This window comes from Paroedura picta, chromosome 2, assembly GCF_049243985.1.
Source record: "Paroedura picta isolate Pp20150507F chromosome 2, Ppicta_v3.0, whole genome shotgun sequence".
Lineage (NCBI taxonomy): Eukaryota > Metazoa > Chordata > Lepidosauria > Squamata > Gekkonidae > Paroedura > Paroedura picta.
The window spans coordinates 173,727,253-173,748,753 of record NC_135370.1 but is presented as its reverse complement, the minus strand read 5'-3'; the positions used below and the strand labels follow the sequence as shown (position 1 = coordinate 173,748,753).

At 49.0% G+C, this 21,501-nt stretch overlaps 1 protein-coding gene across 4 annotated transcripts in view; it reads left to right on the top strand.

Moving 5' to 3' along the window:
- SYNE2 (spectrin repeat containing nuclear envelope protein 2) overlaps positions 1 to 21,501 on the top strand; it is a 293,618-nt gene that overhangs the window by 152,718 nt on the left and 119,399 nt on the right. For all 4 annotated transcript variants that reach the window (XM_077323895.1, XM_077323896.1, XM_077323893.1 and 1 more), the window contains 7 exons: positions 2,239 to 2,364; positions 4,795 to 4,992; positions 5,514 to 5,588; positions 9,502 to 9,750; positions 15,296 to 15,478; positions 18,879 to 19,004; positions 19,678 to 19,784. In XM_077323895.1, the coding sequence (XP_077180010.1) occupies positions 2,239 to 2,364; positions 4,795 to 4,992; positions 5,514 to 5,588; positions 9,502 to 9,750; positions 15,296 to 15,478; positions 18,879 to 19,004; positions 19,678 to 19,784 (1,064 nt within the window). The remainder of the gene's footprint in view (positions 1 to 2,238; positions 2,365 to 4,794; positions 4,993 to 5,513; positions 5,589 to 9,501; positions 9,751 to 15,295; positions 15,479 to 18,878; positions 19,005 to 19,677; positions 19,785 to 21,501) is intronic.

The following is a 21,501-nucleotide window of genomic DNA, read 5'->3' as shown; positions in this document are numbered from 1 at the left end:
GCACCGAGTCATGTCTGACCCTTGGGGTGACGCCCTCTAGCGTTTTCATGGCAGACTCAATACGGGGTGGTTTGCCAGTGCCTTCCCCAGTCATGACCGTTTACCCCCCAGCAAGCTGGGTACTCATTTTACCGACCTCGGAAGGATGGAAGGCTGAGTCAACCTTGAGCCGGCTGCTGGGATTGAACTCCCAGCCTTATGGGCAAAGCTTTCAGACGGCTGCCTTACCACTCTGCGCCACAAGAGGCTCATTTACCTTTACCTTTAGGTAGGACAATTTTCTGCAAGAGCAAACATATGCTTTTCTATTGTGCGAATACAGATGGCCATTTCCTTGTGTTTGCACATATTGACCTACTGTTGACTTACCTGAGCATCAAAATCTGCAGGGATGTAGTGCTGATATGAATCCTTGTTTGGCCTACAGTTATGGGGAAAGTGCTGTCAAGTCCCCCCTGACGTGTGGTGATTCTGTGGTATTCACAAGGCAAGAGATGAACAGAGGCCTGCCTACATGTAGCAACCCTGGACTTAGTCCTGCTGTATCCTGCATTGCTCAGAGTACACCTGGAGTCCTGGGTGCAGTTCTGGAGGCCTCACTTCCAGAAGGATGTGGACAAAATGGAGAGGGGGCAGAGGAGAGCGACAAAGATGATCCGGGGCCAAGGGACCAAGAGGCTGAGGGACTTGGGAAGGTTCAGCCTGGAGAGAAGGAGGTTGAGAAGGGACATGATTTCTTCTCTTTAAGTATCTGAAAGGTCATTTGGAAGAGGGCAGGGAGCGGTTTCTCTTGGCAGCAGAGGTTAGGGCCTGCAGTAATGGGTTTAAGCTTCATGGAGAACAATATCAGCTGGATAGCAAGAAGAACATTTTCACAATCAGGGTAGGCTCCCTTTGGGGGCCCTTTGTTGGGTGCCCTCTGGGTTTCCCTTCGAGTGCTAGTGCTATGGTTTCCTAGCACTGGGCTATGGAACATCAATGGCCCCCTCCTAGCCCACATGACTAGATAGTGGTAGGAGGGTCAGGGTAGGTTCCGCCATCTGTGGGTTTTTTGTTTATTGATGGATGTCCTGTTTTTAATGGGTTTTTATCTGGGTTTTATGATGGACTATTCTAACCCGCTAGGAGCCGGCTCCAGGAGTGGCGGGGAATAAATAACATAATAATAATAATAATAATAATAATAATAATAATAATAATAATAATAATAATAATAATAATAATAATAATAATAATAATAATAATAATAATAATAATGGTAGTGAGCTCCACCTCACTGGCAGTCTTCAAGCAGCGGCTGGACAGATCTTTCTCCTGGATGCTTGAGGCTGATCCTGCACTGAGCAGGGGGTGGGACTAGATGGCCTGCATGGCCCCTTCCCACTCTAGGATTCTAGGAGTCTAGTTCAGCAGTGGAAGGGGCTGCCTAAGGAGGTGGGGAGCTCCCCCTCACTGGTGGTCTTCAAGCAGCGGCTGGACAGATCTTTCTCCTGGATGCTTGAGGCTGATCCTGCATTGAGCAGGTGGTGGGACTAGGATTCTAAGAGTGGAATGGGCTGGCTAAGGAAGTGGTGAGCTCCCCCTTACTGGCAGTCTTCAAGCAGTGTCTGGATAGATCCTTATCCTGGATGCTGTAGCCTGATCCTGCACTGATCATTGACCAGATGGCCTGTATGTCCCCTTCCAATTTCTTCCGTTGCTTCATCAATCTCCTCTAGCGACCTTGCATTGACAGCCTAGTCTCAACAGATTAGATTCCGGCCATCTGGCCATCCTGTGAACCTTAGCACCTTTGGTGCCCTCTTGCTCTCCCGCCGAAATGCCTTTGCACCCCTCCCTTATTGAGAGAACCCTATATCCGCTTCTATTGTTCCTCGTTCCTTTCAAGATCTTTGCTTGGGAGATCTTGGCCTGCTTTAGCTTTATGTAGACTCTGTTTAATAAAGCTCTTCTTTGGATCTTCAACTGCCTGTTGGATGTCGGATGTGTCTTTATCAGCTTGATTCCTGACAGGGGGGTGGGGAAGCTTGATTCCTGACAGGGGGGTGGGGTGGGGGGATGGGGAAGCAGTGTTTCCATCAAAGTTGTTTTTCCCTCTTCTGTCTGAGAACAAACATTATCAGAACGTGCAGAATAATGTCCTGGGCTGTTTTTGATGGCTTATGCAGGCATTAAGTCAAGTGGTCTGACATCCCTCCTTCCACTTTAAAACAGCGAACAGTAATTATTGCTTTGCAGCCAATCGTCAAAGAGATGGAACGATGCGAGGAAGAGACAGACGCTCTGAAGCTGTTGCTAAAGAGCCACTCGGATGAATCGCCCACGGAAATCCCTTTAACTGCTCAGGCTGCTGCGTACGCAGAGGTGAGGTTTACAACTTTCCATTCCTCCCCACCCCACAACTGCCGGCATCTATCATTTCACTGGGGGAAAACCCCTTGCTGAGAAAAATGAGAAGAGCATATTTTAAAGAAGAAGAAGAAGAAGAGTTGGTTCTTATATGCCGCTTTTCCCTACCCGAAGGAGGCTCAAAGCGGCTTACAGTCGCCTTCCCATTCCTCTCCCCACAACAGACACCCTGTGGGGTGGGTGAGGCTGAGAGAGCCCTGATATTCCTGCTCGGTCAGAACAGCTTTATCAGTGCCGTGGCAAGCCCAAGGTCACCCAGCTGGCTGCATGTGGGGGAGCGCAGAATCGAACCCGGCATGCCAGATTAGAAGTCCGCACTCCTAACCACTACACCAAACTGGCTCCCGATTCCTATAATTCCGCCAGCCTAAAATGACTCGGCTGGTATGAACAGTGCTAGGATTTGGGTCTGGACCATCAAAGCAGACCTTAAAATGCACACCTTTCCCAGCTGGTTTCAATGGTGATTTATTGTGTGTCTCCCCCCCCCCCATATTTCTAGACCAGGGCCAGGGCTTTTTCGGTCCTGGCACCAACCAAAGAGCTAAGGGCCCTGCTGGAGCTTACACAGTTCTGCAGGCCTATAAAACGGAGCTCTTCCACCAGGTGTTCGGTTGAGGGCGGGTGGTGGAACATTGACTGGGTCCCTTGAACCCCCTGCCAAGAGGTCCATAGAGTTGAGGGGAAGAGGAAGGTGGGTGGGGTTGTGGGTTGGGAATGTGAGTCAGGTTACTTTTATTTGATATTTTAGACTGCTGTAAACCATCTTGCTGATCATGGCATCCAGCCCTCTCAATTCCTGGCAAATAGATGGGGAAGAAATGGAGATAGTGACAGATTTTATTTTCCTGGGCTCCAAGATCACTGCAGATGGGGACTGCAGCAAAGAAATTAAAAGACGCTTGCTCCTGGGGAGGAAAGCTATGGCAAATCTAGACAGCATCCTAAAAAGCAGAGACATCACCCTGCCAACAAAAGTGTGTTTAGTCAAGGCTATGGTCTTCCTAGTTGCAATGTATGGCTGCGAAAGTTGGACCATAAGGAAGAATTGAGGCTTTTGAACTGTGGTGCTGGAGAAGACTCTTGCGAGTCCCTTGGACTGCAAGGCGAACAAACCAGTCAGTCCTAGAGGAGATCAACCCTGACTGCTCTTTAGAAGGACAGATCCTGAAGATGAAACTCAAATACTTTGGCCACCTCATGAGAAGGAAGGACTCCCTGGAGAAGAGCCTAATGCTGGGAGCGATCGAGGGCAAAAGAAGAAGGGGACGACAGAGAATGAGGTGGCTGGATGGAGTCACTGAAGCAGTCGGTGCAAACTTAAATGGACTCCGGGGAATGGTAGAGGACAGGAAGGCCTGGAGGATCATTGTCCATGGGGTCGCGATGGGTCGGACACGACTTCGCACATAACAACAACAATAACAAAACCATCTTGAGCCAGCTGGCCTGGAGTGGTGATGAATAAACGCAATAAAAAGTTTTTTAAAAAAATATCCCACTTGTTATAGTGGTTAAGAGTGTCAGACTCTGATCTGGAGAACCAGATTTGATTCCCCGCTCCTCCTCCACATGCAGCCAGCTAGATGATGTTGGGCTCGCCACAACACTGATAAAACTGTTCTGACCGAGCATATAAGAACCAACTTGCTTTAGGATGCTTTGGGCTGATCCTGCGTTGAGCAGGGGGTTGGACTAGATGGTCTGTATTGCCCCTTCCAACTCTATGATTCTATGATTCTATGGCCTGTATGGCCCCTTCCAACTCTATGATTCTGTGATTCTATGATTCTATGGCCTGTATGGCCCCTTCCAACTCTATGATTCTGTGATTCTATGATCCTGCGTTGAGCAGGGGGTTGGACTAGATGGCCTGTATTGCCCCTTCCAACTCTATGATTCTATGATTCTATGATTCTAACTCTTCTTTTCAGAGTTTGTTCAGCTCCAGCTAGCTCTCAGGGTTTCTTTTGTGGGGAGAGGACAGGCGGGCGGTTGTAAGGGGTCTGAGACTCTTTTGGGTGGTAAAAAGGTAAAAGGGGACAAAAAAGGCCAGTTCTTCTTCCCCTTCTCTCGACTGCTGAATTTGAGTCCAAGGGGCACCTTGAGAGATGAGCAAGTATATTTCCTGGGACTGCAATCTGCTATTATGGGGTATTATGCACCAGGACCATTTTTCAACAGGCATCTATCTGGAATCCTCTTGGGCATAAGTAAATCAAACTGTGCATCTCTCTCTGTGTACGATCAGAAGCTAGTGGTCCCTGCAGACCCAGGAAATGCAAAAGCCAATTGCATTACAGTCAGGTGGTGGTCACTAGTTCCTTCCCTTTTGTGCTCCTTACCCCTGTGCTAATGTGACATCTGAACATGATGGTTCCCTAGGATGAAGAGGCGGAGGATATAAAGCAAAAGATTGCCTTCCTGTGCCAGACGAAGGAGGACCTCTTGTTGGCCATGAAGACTTCCCTACTGGAGCTTCACCGGCGGCATGAGCAATCTGAACTGGAAGAGGAGGAGAGTGTTGAATCTGAAGCACTAGAGGAAAGCGGATTAGTCGATGGTGGAGGAAGTGATCGACAGGTAGGTGGAGCACCCTCATATCCCTTGGCTTCAGTCCTGTTGTGGGGAGAGGAGGGGAAGGTGATTGTAAGCAGTTTTGAGACTCCTTCGCGTAGAGAAAGGCGAGGTTGTCCATGCCTGGTTGGCTTCCCCAATAAGCAGACTCTTGGTTGAAGAAATCTCTTTATTGTAAGGATTGGCAAAACAGGTGCAGGATGCTCTTTGCTAAAACTAAAGTTAGCACAAGCCTGTCTAAATATATGGCTGCCCCAAGGCCCATCCCCAAGGCACTCTTTGGCATCCAAAACCTAGATGTTGTAACTCAAGGTTCAAATGCCACAAGCCTGCCAAACTGAAAGCAAAGTCTATGGCTGGTAAGAATGCTTTATGTTGGTAGCGTCAGGCCTGCAGCAGTTGCCTGAGTTAGTTGGTGCTTAACGCTTGGGGGAAAGTGTCTGAACGCCAGATTGAGGAGGACGGAATGAAAGACCCTTTTTCGTGCTCCCGCTAACTGGACTTCATCTCTCCCACGTCCCTTGCAGCTGTCGAAGCGAGGCTCGCTGTCTTTTCTACCTTCCGTGGTCGAAGAAGCAGAAGACAGCTCATTCCACAGTGAAGTAAGTCTGCTACAAAGTTTGTCACCCCTGAAATCAGGGCAAAAGTCTCCCTTTGACTCTCAAAAGCTTAAGGTAAAGGTAAAGGTATCCCCTGTGCAAGCACTGAGTCGTGTCTGACCCTTGGGGTGACGCCCTCCAGCGTTTTCATGGCAGACTCAATACGGGGTGGTTTGCCAGTGCCTTCCCCAGTCATTACCGTTTACCCCCCAGCAAGCTGGGTACTCATTTTACCGACCTCGGAAGGATGGAAGGCTGAGGCAACCTTGAGCCGGCTGCTGGGATTGAGCTCCCAGCCTCATGGGCAGAGCTTTCAGACTGCATGTCTGCTGCCTTACCACTCTGCACCACAAGAGGCTCTTCTCAAAAGCTTAGATTCCCCTAAAATTGTGTTGGTCTCTGAGGTGCTACCGCACGAATCGAGCTATTCTGCAGACCAGCAGATTACCGTCAGTCCAAGAAGAGCACCTCCAAGCTAGAAATAAGGAAAGAGGGACTTCCTTTAGATTCTCCTGCTTATTAGCTTCATGGATTGCTCCAGATTTCTGGTGTTAATGAGGAGGTCATACCCTTGAAGGAATTGGACTTTCCCTAAGTTGAACAAAAAGCACGCTTGATCTTATCTGAGATGATTCTGAGTGTGGTGGTTCCCCCCTGTTCAAAAAGGGGGAAGGTGCAATACTAAGGTATAGGAGCTGCTCTCTTTCAAAGCTTTTCAAAGTAGCCTGCTTTCCTCCACAGCTTACTCCAAATGATTTTGTTTGCTTTGGAGCAAGTGAAGACAGTGGTGAATAAGGTGTTAGTCAGGGAGTATTTGTACTGGCAGGGGCTCATGGGAATTGTAGTCCATGGACCTTTGGAGAGCCAGTTTGGTCACCCCTGTATCTAGACTCTTTCATATTACCTGGACCCACAGAAGCAGAAGAAACAGGGTACAAAAAAAAAAAAAACAGTTCTCTAAACGGGAACTGAGCAGAGGGTTGGACTAGATGGCCTGTATGGCCCCTTCCAACTCTATGATTCTATGATTCTATGGCCTGTGTGGCCCCTTCCAACTCTATGATTCTGTGATTCTGATTCTGAGCAGGGGGTTGGACTAGATGGCCTGTATGGCCCCGTCCAACTCTATGATTCTATGATTCTTAACTCTGCCGTGAACTCTGCTTAGCTTCCAAACTCTGACAAGGTCAGGCTAGTTTGGGCTATCAGGCTATCAGGGTCAACCTGACCCTTTTTGTTTGTTTTACTTTCTAACATAGGGATTCCCAACCAAATGTCCGTGGGAGTTCTGAAGGGGGGTCTGTGGGAGCTCTGAAGTGGCATGGTATTGGGGGGGGGGGCAGCCTGTTTTCTCAGCTCCTGCTCTTCTTCCCGGCCTACATGAGGCAGAACTGCCATATAGTAGTAATAAAGGCAGAGGAAGGAGCAAAAGGAGGACTAAGGTTGCAGGTAGTGATGTCACTTCCAGGGGTGTGGCAGGGAGGCGTGGCCAGCTGACATCACTTCCGGGGCTCCTCGAAGTCTGAAAAATTATTTCAGGGCTTTCTCCCTGGTCAAAAGGTTGGAAAAGGTTGTTCTAAGATGCCACGGATGGCTCTGTAGGTGCAAACTGCCCGTCCGTGCGCCAGAGAAGGAACTCATGGGAGGCGATTTGAAGGCCTCGTTCATAGAGGAGGCCACAAACACCTTTGAGACTCCCAAATACGAGTAAATTCAGTCTGTGACTTCGAAGAGTCTCCCTTTTTTAGTTGGGGATTAGAATACACAGGAGTAAGGGTGTTCAGAGGATCCGGAGAATGTGTGCTTAATGCTTATCAAAGCAGTCCCTTATCAGCCTGTGGCATTTGGCTTTACGTACAGCATAGCCTGGCCCTTGAGCTGAACAGCCCTCTGGGATGTGTTGCGACACCCGCAGCTTCTAAGCTCTAATTCCAACCAAAGAACTGCCCCGTGCACGGTGGAAAAAATAAATCCACAAAATAAATGGAGGGTCTCGCGAGTCCGAAGAATTTATTCTCAGAGAAGGCTGACCCTTTGGGAAAAGTAAGCAGAGATATTTTTTCCCCCTCCCTTACATCTTTTGGAGTTTTTAGTTCCCCAGTGTGATTCTGTGGCTGGCCTGTGAAATTGTCACCAGGGAGGCCTGTATTCAAATCTCCATGGTGCAATAAAGTCCACTGGGTGACCCCCTGCCTGCACATTCTCCCTCAGCCTACCCCACCTCACAGGACAATTGCGAGGATAACACAAAGGAGGCCACCGTGTCTTATCTGGAGCTGAAAAGATAATCAATGGGCCATTGATTCAGGACAGTTTTAAAATGACAAAGCCCAAATGAAATGGTGCTTTGGGCTGATCCTGCGTTGAGCCCCCTAGGGGGTTGGACTAGATGGCCTGTATGGCCCCTTCTAACTCTATGATTCTATGATTCTAGGATCCAAAAGTCACAATATACTGCTTTTTAAAAGGTTTAGGCATAGAGTAAGGGCTTTTCAACAGTTTATTAGAAGAGAGAACTCAGTAGAACTTCCATGTTTACATGCAGTATACCTGAGACTTACGGTGGTATCTTCACACGCCACAGAAACCTCCCTCTAGCTACTGTCTGATACACCCTTCCCTCATATTGTTTCCCAAATTGCTTTTCTCCTTAAATTTCTGGTTCACATTTTGCATTTTGTATTGGTTTGTTCCTGGTTTTGTGTCATTCTATGCAGATTGGATCCTCTTTAGGCCTCTGGCACAATCCTTATCTTTGATAAGGGACCAAGCCCTATGAAGATAGGTCTCTATGAAGCCCTATGAAGATAGGGACTTGGGAATGTTCAGCCTGGAAAAAAGGAGGTAGAGAGGGGACATGATAGCCCTCTTTAAGTATTTGAAAGGTTGTCATTTGGAGGAGGGCAGGATGCTGTTCCCATTGGCTGCAGAAGAAAGGACATGCAGTAATGGGTTTAACGATATGGGCTAGATATCAGGAAAAACATTTTCATAGTCAGAGTAGTTCAGCAGTGGAATAGGCTGCCTAAGGAGGTGGTGAGCTCCCCCTCACTGGCCGTCTTCAAACAAAGGTTGGATACACACTTTTCTTGGATGCTTTAGGATGCTTAGGGCTGATCCTGCGTAGAGCAGGGGGTTGGACTAGATGGCCTGTGTGGCCCCTTCCAACTCTATGATTCTATGATTCTATGATTCTATGGCCTGTATGGCCCCTTCCAACTCTAGGATTCTATGATTCTATGATCTCTTGCTTCCAAGGACGCTTCCAACGATGCATACAAACCAGCTCTCATTATGTGCATGAATGTGCACATTTTAGGTGCCATCAAATCACTTCTAACTTCTGGCTTCCTGACCTCCAAACAGCCCTATCATTCGCAGCCTGGTTTTTAAATTAAAATATCTATCCCAGGTCCCATCACAGGGCTTAAGGGTTTTTTTTCCCCTCCCTCTTTTAACTTCAGATTTTTCTCGGTCCCTTTCCCACACACGTTCTGACCCAGAGGCCTGCCCAAACATCATGAGTAAGCGTTCCTCGGTGGCATTCTGTCCTCCCTCGAAGCATGTGGCCCGAAGCCTTGCACACCACAGAAAAACATTTCTCCCTACGTCCCGCCGGAATAGCCAGTTAATGAACCATGACTCAGCCAGCTTCCTGTGAGCTCCCACCTACCTGTGTAAATTCAAACCGGCTGCTTAGATACCTGTAGCGGCAGATCACATGACAGGCGGTTACTTTTTCTTTCTTTCTCCCCCCCCCCTCGAGTCCCGGCGGGTGCGGCTTTTTGCACCAAAGTGTTGTGCTTTTTAAAAACCTCCTGGAGTCCCTTTTGCACCAAAGCGTTGTGCTTTTTTTAACCTCCCTGGGCCCCTAGAGTGTTTCCCTCCCGTGTTTGACTCTCTCCTGTCGCTTCAGGGCGAATCCGCCTCCTGCCCAGTCACAGACGGTGCAGAAAGCTCAGCGACAACCTGGGGAGATTTCGCCGGAGCGGCCGACACCACCGAGAAGCCGGCTAGTCCCGAGCCCGCTCAGCTGCTCCATGTGTGCCAGGCTAAAGTCGCCGAACTGGAAGGGTGGCTCAGCAGAGCGGAAGAATCCCTGGGATCAGACGGCCCGGCCCTCCCAATGCAACAGGTGGTGGAGCGGCATCTCGCTGCGTGCCAGGTAAGACGGACTGGCTCAAAGTTCTCCAGTGCCTGTCGGAATCTGAGACACTTTCCCCTCTCTCTTAGTCCGCTGAGTCCTTCTGAGTCCTTCTGCTCTCTTGCTGCTGTTCTGGGGCGTCTGCCTGAATTCAGCGGAGGGGGCATGTCCAGGGACTGGTTTCCCCGGTTATTGGCTCAGCCCTTGCAGCAAGCACAGGACTCCGAACCAGAGGGAGTTGCAGGAGAGACGTGGCAGACGGAGATGCATTGGATCTGCCTGCTGCGTTTCCCCTTGAGCCCCTCCCCCAGGCCTCCACCCCCTGCCCAAACTAGGCAAATAGGAAGGAGCCCATTTGGGAATTGTGGTCAGTTGGGGAGGGAGGGAAGGAGGGAGGAAGGGGGTTGACCTTCCTGCCCCCAGCAGCTGTTTTTCACCCACACCTGTGTTTATGCACTTCATTTTTCTACCCCACGGGGACCCAGAGTAGATTATATGGTTCTTCTGCCTGCTGTTTTAACCTCACACCCCATGAGGTGGGCGAGGCTGAGAGTGCCTGGCCCAAAGACACCCAGCGAGTTTCCATGGCAGAGCGGGGATTTGTCCCTGGATTCTCCCAAATCCAAGTCTGACACTCTGGCCACTACATCATGCCACCTGCGGCACGAGCTGAATTTGTGTTAGCCGTCAGGACGGAGGGAGGCTGTAGGGCCTTGTGCGTCTAATTGCGCCATCAGGTTGTAGCCGATGAACGGCAACCACAAGGTCACGGAGGTTCCAAAGCAAGAGGTGAGCAGAGGTGGTTTGCTCTTACCTCCCATCATCTTAGGGCTAATTAGGATTAGGGCTAATCCTGCATTGAGCAGGGGGTTGGACTAGATGGCCTGTATGGCCCCTTCCAACTCTATGATTCTATGATTCTATGATTCTATGGCCTGTATGGCCCCTTCCAACTCTATGATTCTATGGTTCTATCTAGCTCCCTTGTGGTCTCCCATCAAAGTGCTGATCAGCCATGACATCCATAGCTTCCAAGCTCTGGGGAGATGCGGCTAGGCCGCCTAATGGTTGCCTAATTCTTATGCTCTTACTGGTGGGCACTGGATCATAGAATAATAGAGTTAGAAGGTATTTCCTGGGTCATCTAGTCCAACCCCCTGCACCATGCAGGATACTCCAAACCCTATTCACTGTCACCTGCCACCTGCCATCATAGAATCCTAGAGTTGGAAGGGACCTCCTGGGTCATCTAGTCCAACCCCCTGCACTGTGCAGGACACTCACAACCCTCTCGCTCATCCACTGTCACCTGCCACCCCCTTGAACCTTCCCAGAATCAGCCTCTCCGTCAGATGGCTCTCCAGCCTCTGTTTAAAAATCTCCACAGATGGAGAACCCACCACCTCCCGAGGAAGCCTGTTCCACTGAGGAACCGCTCTAACTGTCATGAACTGCTTCCGGATGTTTAGACGGAATTTAGAATCATAGACGGGGCTAAGCTGGGCTGTTGGTTGCCTAATTCTTATGCCCTTACTGGTGGGCACTGAATCATAGAATCATAGAATAACAGAGTTGGGACCTTCTGGGTCATCTAGTCCAACCCCTTGCTCTATGCAGGACATTCACAACCCTATCGCTCATCCTTGAACCTTCCCCCTTGAACCTTCACAGAATCAACCTGAGACCAATGGATGGAGATGTAAGCGATGTGCAGGCTTGCAGCTGCTGAGAGGCCGACAGTGGCCAATCACGCGTAGGCTGCTGATCAGAGGCAGGCAATGGCAAGCCCCCTCTTGTGTGTCTCTTGCCTTGAAAACCCTGTTTGGCGACCCAGTTCTGCCAGCGTTGCACTGATCTGGACTATTAGGGCTTCACCGGATGATGGCCTAGCAGCAGCTTTTTCTTGGCACAGATATTGCATTACTTGAGTGTTTCCATTAAGAATCATAGAATCATAGAGTTGGAAGGGGCCAGACAGGCCATCTAGTCCAACCCCCTGCTCAACGCAGGATCAGCCCTAAGCATCCTAAAGCATCCAAGAAAAGTGTGTATCCAACCTTTGCTTGAATACTGCTAGTGAGTCTTCAGTGAGTGCTGAATTTTGAATCCCCCGCCCACCCAGCAGCACACAATAGGGCAGCCTCTCTCAACGTTTTTACTGTCAAGAAACCCCTGAAACATCCTTCAGGCTTTGAGACACCCCAGAAGTGGCACAATCATGCAGAATATGGTTGGGAAGCAGAGCTGTTGACACGCCCACCCGTGGTCCTTCTTAGAATCATAGAATCACAGAATCCTAGAGTTGGAAGGGGCCATACAGGCCATCTAGTCCAACCCCCTGCACAACCCAGGATCAGCCCAAAGCATCCTAAAGCATTCTTCTTCCCACCGCCTCCAGGTCCTTCATTGGCCATTGGGCAGGGCAGATCGATATGACCATATATGGCCATATATGGTCATATCACTCAATTAATATTAACAGACTTTCATAATATATTAAAAATTGATTAAGTCCCACCCACTTGGGAAACCCTTTGAGGGCTGTCAAGAAACGCCGGGGTTTCACGAAACCCTGGTTGAGAAGGCTTGGTATGGGGTATAGTATGCACAACTTTACTTGCCACATCCAAGAGAAAATTAGTTGTTTTTAGGTCATCCCTGGCTAGGGTCTAGTTATACTAGCCAGAATATAGTTGGAGTCCTGTAGCATCTTTAAGACCAACACATTTAATTCTGGGCAGGCACACTTCTTCAAATATAGTGAAGCAAAACTTCCTTAATCATTTCATATAAGTTGTTGAACCCAAAGGACTGATTTGGTTTTCTAGCAAGGAATTAAAGGTAAAGGTAAAGGTATCCCCTGTGCAAGCACCGAGTCATGTCTGACCCTTGGGGTGACGCCCTCTAGCGTTTTCATGGCAGACTCAACACGGGGTGGTTTGCCAGTGCCTTCCCCAGTCATTACCGTTTACCCCCCAGCAAGCTGGGTACTCCTTTTACCCACCTCGGAAGGATGGAAGGCTGAGTCAACCTTGAGCCGGCTGCTGGGATTGAACTCCCAGCCTTATGGGCAAAGCTTTCAGACGGCTGCCTTACCACTCTGCGCCACAAGAGGCAAGGAATTACCATCCTGTATATTTAGGATGTTGTGATGCTGTTTACTAATTTGCTACTAGTTTACTTTCTTCTTATGTCTGTACTCTTATGATCCCTGTCTGAGGAAGCGTGCCTACACATGAAAGCTCACACCTTGAATAATCTTTGTTGGTCTTTAAGGTGCCACTGGACTCAGATTCTGTTGTATTGCATATAGGAAAGGGGTTTAGTTGGTAGGAAGTGTAAATTAATTGCATCTTGGCTCTCTTTCCTGGCAACTAACCACCTTCTCTGTTGGCAGAGTGTGAATATGCAGAGAGGGTAAAGCACCAGGCTGCTGAAAGAATAAAATAGTTTTATTTGGAACAGAAACAATGGAATAAGTGCTAGCTGTTGTCTGCAATCATTCAGTCCATTTAGCAACTGTTCTGGAATGTTATGTAAATATTTTCGGCTAAACGTCCAGAAGAAGTTCCTGAAAGTTCCTCAGTGGAACAGGCTTCCTCGGGAGGTGGTGGGTTCTCCTTCTTTGGAAGTTTTGAAGCAGAGGCTGGAGAGCCATCGGACTGGAATGCTGATTCTGTGAATTTAGGCAGAGTGTGAGTGGGTGGGCAGAGGGGATTGTGTCGTTGCTTGGCTCTTGTGGCCCTTTCTTGCATGCCTTGGGACATGTTGGTCACCACTTTGGGATCAGTAAGTGAATATCTTCCATGCCAAAATGGCCATTGATTCTTGTTGGGGGTGTTGGCATCATTTGCATGGAACGGGGGCCACTGTGATATTTCTGCACTAGGCATATCGTTCCGATTTGCATTTTTAAAGGGTCGAGTTTTGGTCCATTTCCGCACTGAAATTCGCCTTTGCAGTCACAGCCCCGAATTGCCCCACAGCAAAGAAATCCTCAGAAATCTGGTTTACAATTTTTAAACTGGAGTCTAGCAGGGTCTATTTTGGGCCTGTTCAGTGTAGAAATGCTTGCATTCATTTTTTTGTGGCGCCCAACATTTTGAGTTTTTGAGCACCCCCTTTTCCTTGTTGCCATCCTCCCTCCCCCTACTTTCTTCCCCCTCCCAAGGGAAAGGTGTCCTAGTGCTCTACTCTTCCATATGCCCTGCATCTCTTTTCCTTCAATGACACCCCTTCATTCCACGTTCGTTCACCTTCCCCCTTCCCCCAAGATGTTTTTAAAATAAGGTTATTGCGTTACAAAGCTGCAACGTTGTAACAAGCAAGACTGTTCTCCACCCCCCCGGAGGATTGGAGAAGGCAGTGGGCTTCTGAAGGATGGGGTGGGGGAAGGTGGGCACAGAGAAATCCCCACTGCTTCCCAAAGCTGCACAGGACAACTGTCAGATTGCTTTGGGGATGGGAAGTGCCAATGTCTCTTTGCTTCCCCTCCCCGATCCAAGCTTCCGCTGCATGAGGTGGCTGCTGCTCAGGTCAGGGAGGGCAAGCAAGGGGACCTCAGTGCCTCCCCATGCTATCTGACAGTCACCCCGTGCAACATCAGGAAGGCATGTGTGGATTTCTCCGTGCCCAACTCCTCCCCACCATCTTTCACAAGCCTGCTACCTTCTCCAATCCTCCAGGGACAAAAAAACAGTCTTGCTTGTTACAACGCTACAGCATTGTAACACAATAACATTATTTAAAAATAAAACGTCTTGAGGCGGGGAAAGGGGGAGGTGAGGGAATGTGGAATGAAAGGTCACAATTAAAGGAAAGGTGCAAGCAGGCACCATTTTGCAAAAAAAACCTTTTGGAGTGGGGAAAGGAGAGTGCCTCCTTCTGACGCCAATGCGCAAAATATATGGTGAATTACAGCCTGGAAAAAGAGGGGAGGGAAGCCCAAATGCGGAAAGCAGAGTGCCAACTCGCATTAGCGAATCAAAGTCCAAAGCAAGGCTGAAATGAGGTATGTCTCCTACTGGGGAAACGGTCTGCGGATGGACAGGTAGTTGTGCATTTCCTTCATACTGCCAGAGGTTGGACTCAGTGTCCCTAGAGGTCCCTTCCAACTCTATGATCCTGTGATTCTATAGAGGGAAGCTGGAAGGAAGCATGCTGAAACAAGCATGAAGTCCCTGTTGAGCCAATCAGGTTACTGGAGAAGATAATTTGAATATCACCCGGAAGGACTCTCTATGCTAAATATACCCCTCCTCTGGTGCCCCCTGCAGGATACCCTTTAAATTTGCCTCAATTTTGCACACTACAGATTTTGCATATTCCAACACTCTCTGCCTACCTATATGTAATGGTTGAGGAAGCTTTGATTTACTGTATCTGAAGAAGTGTGCTTGCCCACAAAAGCTTATGCCCAGAATTAAACTTTGCGGTTCTCAAAGGTGCTGCCAGATGCCAACTTTGTCCTGCTGCTTCAGACCAAGATGGCTACCCTCCTGAATCATTGTAAAGGAGCCTTGAGCGGGCTGTACAAAATGAATAATTAACCCTTTTGACTTTCCAGGCAATGTTATTAGAGATTGAGCAGAAGGTGGCGTCTCTGTTGGAGGACTGCAAAGACCGGGAGGCCGAAGACAGCCAGAGCCTCCAGCAAGAAGCAGAGAACCTTTCCCAGAAACTTAAGGATGTGAAATGCAACTTGGAAAAAGTCCACCGCATGCTCCAGGACAAGTATGCGGAAGAACAGGTCAGAGGCCAGGAGCTTGTGAGAATCTCTGCTGTGTTAGTTTTATTTAAAAGTGTGTTTATAGATCTCACTGTCGCCATCCTTTAGCAATTTCTGTTCTTCTGGATCCATTCAGAAGAAGAAGAAGAGTTGGTTCTTATATGCCGCTTTTCCCTACCCAAAGGACGCTCAAAGCGGCTTACAGTCGCCTTCCCATTCCTCTCCCCACAACAGACACCCTGTGGGGTGGGTGAGGCTGAGAGAGCCCTGATATCACTGCCCGGTCAGAACAGCCTTATCAGTGCCGTGGGGAGCCCAAGGTCACCCGGCTGGCTGCATGTGGGGGAGTGCAAAATCAAACCTGGCATGCAAGATTAGAAGTCCGCACTCCTAACCACTACACCAAACTGGCTCTCATTCATTCATTCATTCATTCATTCATTCATTCATTCATTCATTCATTCATTCATTCATTCATTCATTCATTGTATCTATATACTGCCCGCTCCTGAGGCTCAGGGCGGTTTACATGGACGTTGAACTTACTTTTTCCATAACATGTAAACAACTACAGTAATAATTCACATTAAAAACTATAGCAGATGTAACAGATTGTAGTAGTGCAAACAGGTCTAGGGCCAGAAAGCATGAGTGGATTTCTGAAAGGGAGAGAGCAGGGGCCCTGCAGATGTTGCTGGTTTCCACTCCTCTCTTCTAGAATTTCATTTGCCAGAGCTTAATGTGCATATTATGTGCATATTATGTGCACAAGAGCCTCTTGTGGCGCAGAGTGGTAAGACAGCCATCTGAAAGCTTTGCCCATGAGGCTGGGAGTTCGATCCCAGCAGCCGGCTCAAGGTTGACTCAGCCTTCCATCCTTCCGAGGTCGGTAAAATGAGTACCCAGCTTGCTGGGGGGTAAACGGTAATGACTGGGGAAGGCACTGGCAAACCACCCCGTATTGAGTCTGCCAAGAAAACGCTGGAGGGCATAACCCCAAGGGTCAGACATGACTCAGTGCTTGCACAGGGGATACCTTTACCTTTACCTTTTAATGTGCATATTCTGCTTTGCTGCTTAGTATGGTGTTTGTGTCGTCATACACAGTTTGCAGAAGGGGCGTGTGTATGTCTTGAGGGTGGAGAGCCATCTCTGGGTTGAGAAATTCTTGGAGATCTTGAGGGTGTGGGGGTACGCCTGGGAAAAGTAGGGTTTGGGGACCAGAGGGGCCTCCACAAGGTAGAGTATCATAGAGTTCACCGAGGCAGCCATTTTCTCCAGGGAAGCCCATCTCTGTCACCTGAAGATCACTGGGAGGTCTCTAGGCCCGACCTGGAGGTTGGCAGCCCTACTTGAGCATGATGGGAGGTGTGAAATTCCAGCTCCTAATGTGAGCCTCACTTCTCCAGGCTGTTGAACGAACTCTATTCTTGGTGCTTGGGGGGCAACATTCAGAGCGCTTCTGGAGTTCTGGCCCTGCTGGTGGACCTCCTGATGGCCCCTGGGTTTGGGCCACTGTGTGACCCAGAGTGTTGGACTGGATGGGCCCTTGGCCTGATCCAACATGGCTTCTATATTGTGTGGAGGGTTCGACTAGATGGCCCAGGAGGTCCCTTCCAACTCTATGATTCTATGATTCTAAATTTTGTCTAAACATCCAGAAGTTCCTGACAGTTAGAGCGGTTTCTCGGTGGAACAGGCCTCCTCGGGAGGTGGTGGGTTCTCTCTCTTTGGAGATTTTCAAACAGAGGCTGGAGAGCCATCTGACGGAGAGGCTGATTCTGTGAAGGTTCAAGGGGGTGACAGGTGACAGCGGATGAGCGAGAGGGTTGTGAGTGTCCTGCATGGTGCAGGGGGTTGGGCTAGATGACCCAGGAGGTCCCTTCCAACTCTATTATTCTATGATTCTCGGCTTATTTCACAGATGAAACTTCGGCAGGTCCCTTGCCTAGGAGGGGATTCTGTGAAGGTTCAAGGGGGTGGCAGGTGACAGTGGATGAGCGAGAGGGTTGTGAGTGTCCTGCATAGTGCAGGGGGTTGGACTAGATGACCCAGGAGGTCCCTTCCAACTCTATGATTCTCTGATTCTAAATTCCGTCTAAACCTCCAGAAGAAGTTCCTGACAGTTAGAGTGGTTTCTCAGTGGAACAGGCTTCCTCGGGAGGTGGTGGGTTCTCCATCTCTGGAAATTTTTAACCAGAGTCTGGAGAGCCATCTGACGGAGAGGCTGATTCTGTGAAGGGAAAGGGGTGGCAGGTTACAGTGGATGAGCGATTGGGATGTGAGTGTCCTGCATAGTGCAGGGGGCTGGACTAGATGACCCAGGAGGTCCCTTCCAACTCTATGATTCTATGATAGATGGGGGATGTTTCCAGAAGCCTGAGACTAGGCCCAGGTATGCAAAAAGATGGGTTAAAAACACTGGGGGTTAAAATAGCCCCTAAATCATAGAAGAAAAGTATGCTGCTGAGATATCATGTTAGGAGACCCTGGTGGACAGCTTTCTTAATGCTGTCAACTTGGGGTGAGGGAGGGGCAGATCCAGCTACCAAAGTTCCAAACCTGCCTTCCTTACTGATGGGGAAGACCAAAAAAGGTGGCAGAGGGGAGACGGACCAAAAAATGTGATAGGGACGGGGGGAGAACACAAAATCAAAGTAGGTGAGTGAGTGGGGAGACGGGGAGCAGGCAGCCAATGCTGAAGATGGGAAAGAGAAGGAAGACTAGTGCTAAGAAACAAAATTTCAGTAGGGTATGAAAGTTACAGATTGTGTACAATTGATCCTGCGTTGAGCAGGGGGCTGGACTAGATGGCCTGTATGGCCCCTTCCAACTCTATGATTCTATGAATCTCAATATCAGCTGGTTGCCACCCTGTAATCACCGCCCATAGCTGCCTGCTTAGCGCTGGGCAGATTTCTTTCCCTGCTTTGTGGAGGTAGCAGGTCCGAGGTGTCTGCTCACAGGGAGACCAGCAGCCACTGAGAAAGGTTTTGATCCCTTGATTGCTGCTGCATCAGGAAACGCTGTTTGCCGGCTGTACTGTAGGGCAGAGCATTATGCTGTCTTGTGACCTCCCTGCCTTTCCCCAAGAGGAACACCAGCAATGATTAATCCATAGGCTTGTTCTCCTTATCTGTGCAGGACTCTGTTGACGCCCAAATGATAAGGGATTTCCCTCTGGATTCAGAAGCGTCTGCTAAAATAGGCTTTCAGTAACGAAGGCAGATCTGGAACTGTTTTAAGGCATGCAAACAAAGCTTTTTGACCACGGGTTTGGGAAATAGTTCGAGTGCAGAGGTCAGGGTTCTGCAGGGGAGAAGTGTCAGGGAAGAGTGTGCAAAAAACAAAACAAAACCCTGGTATTTTTCGGGTCTGGGTCTCCTAAAGACATCCCCCTTTCCTTTGTGCCTTTTCACAGCTCATCTCTATCAGAAATACCTCAGAGGAGCTGTTCAAGCCCTTCCTTGTGGACTTCTCCAGCGCATTTCCACCATCTGACAGGCCTTCTTCGTTCAGTAGACCAAATGGGATACAGCAGCAGGAGGTAAGTCCCTCCTTTCACCCCTCGAGTCCATGAAAAAGCATTTTGCTAGCTTGGTGTAGGGGTTGAGAGTGGCGGCCTCTAATCTGGAGAGCTGGGCTTGATTCCACGCTCCTCCACATGCATCCAGTTGGGTGACCTTGGGCCAGTCACGGTCTTATTAGAGCTGTTCTCACAGAGCACTCCTGTCAGGGCTCTCTCAGCCCCACCCACCTCACAGGGTGTTTGTTGTGGGGAGAGGAGGGGAAGGCGAAAAAGCGGGGTATAAAAGTGACAAGCGGGGCATAAAAACCCACGCTTCTAGTTGGACCAGATGACCCTGGAGGTGCCTTCCAACTGAATTATATTATGATTCTTCTTCTGTGTTCCCTGCTTTTTACTACCCAAAGGAGTCTCAAAGCGGCTTGCAAATGCTTTTCCCTTCCTTTCTCGACAACAGACACCCTGTGAGGTTGGTGAGGCTGAGAGATCTCTGAGAGAACTGCCCTAGAGAGACAGCTCTAACGGGACTGTGACTAGCCCAAGGCCACCCAGCTGGCTTCATGTGGAGGACTGGGGAATCCAACCCAGCTCTCCAGCTTAGAGGCTGCTTTTCTTAACCACAACACCAAACTGGCTCTCAAGAAGCTGGCACTTCCACCTTGGATCTCATCCAGTTTTTGTTCTGTCTTTGCAGGAGCTGCTGTTAAAATTGTCCGAACAGAAGAACCTCGTAGACTTCATTGAAGTGTATGTGGAGATGATGCAACCGCACCCTGCGGATGGGCCACTTCTTGAAACCAGGTATAAATGCAACATTCTGTCTTGTGAGGGGTTGGTTTTCTTCTGAGGTTCATGCATCAAAACATGGTCTCACCATCCCCTGCTGACCGGGAATCGAATATTATATAATACTAGCAAGAAAGCCCATTGCAACCAGGAATGCAATGGGCTCTAGGACCCAGGGGACACCAGCAGGCACAGATCTCTCTCTTCCTCTCACAGCAGGAGCCATAGGAGGTAATCAGGGCTGTTTATAGCAGGAATCAGAGCTGTTTGTAGGCTCTCCCTGTCTCTCCCTCGCAGCAGGAGCTATAGCAGGTAATCAGGGCTGGTTTGCGGTTTGGCAGGCTCTCTGTGTGTCTCTCTCACACGCTGGCTCCTGCAGTGTCTGAGAGCAATGCGGCTAGCTGTAGGGGCAGGGCTTTGCTGGCTGCACCCTGATTGGCCCTATTCCAACTCGGACAGCCAGGATACACTCCACCCCCAGGGCTGTTTCACAAATATTAAGAGGAACAATGGATGGATGAGGATTGTAGCATATTTGACATGATATAGCATATCCTTCAGCCTAGTACCATACCCTGTGAAGATTTTATTTTACTTATTATATTTAAATACCGCCCTCCCCAAAGGCTCAGGGCGGTTCACATAAAATAGAAACAATACAGGTAACTCAGTTTAACAATAATACAGTGATAACAGCAACATAGATGGATTCAGGTGGGAAGCCATGTTGGTCTGAAGCAATAGAACAACGTTTTGAGTCCAGGGGCACTGTTAAAAATTCTACCCAGATTTCAACATGTTGGTCTGAAAAGTGCCCCTGGATTCAAATGGGCCTCCAGTGAAGAATACCGCCCCCCCCCCCACTATGAAAACAGCATTGAAAGGAACTCACGTCAGAAACAATATCTGTACTCATGCTGCTGCTGGCTGTGTGAATGTTATGGCATGTGGTTTTTAAAGTCTTTCTTGTGATCCGATTTCAATGAGGGCAGTATATTTATTTCTTTATTTTATTAATTCAATTTCTAGACTGCCACTCCTAGCCTGCTAGCTTGCAACGACTAACTACATTCATTATAACAAGAGTACAATAAAACATTCTATTAAAATTTCCCTCTCAGCTTTCCAACCACCCACCAAACCACGCCCCCCCCCCTCAAGCCGCCAATTAGCTTCTATATGTGCCCAGGGAATGATGTAGCTACAGACGGAGCATCGGAGGAGCGGAAGAGCTCCATCTTACTGGCCTTGAAGAACTGAAGTAGTTCCGTCAGGGCCCTCAGTTCTTCCGGGAACTTGTTCCACCAGGCAGGGACCAGGACCAAAAAAGCCCTAGCCCTGGTCAAGGTCAGGTAAACCTCATGGGGGCCAGGGGTCTCCAACCTGTTTGTACCCACAGAACACAGGGCTCTGTGGGGGGCACAGGAGGTTAGACCTATTAACTTTGATATAAGGTAAAGGTAAAGGTATCCCCTGTGCAAGCACCGAGTCATGTCTGACCCTTGGGGTGACGCCCTCCAGCGTTTTCATGGCAGACTCAATACGGGGTGGTTTGCCAGTGCCTTCCCCAGTCATTACTGTTTACCCCCCAACAAGCTGGGTACTCATTTTACCGACCTTGGAAGGATGGAAGGCTGAGTCAACCTTGAGCCGGCTGCTGGGATCGAACTCCCAGCCTCATGGGCAAAGCTTTCAGACTGCATATCTGCTGCCTTACTATTCTGCGCCACAA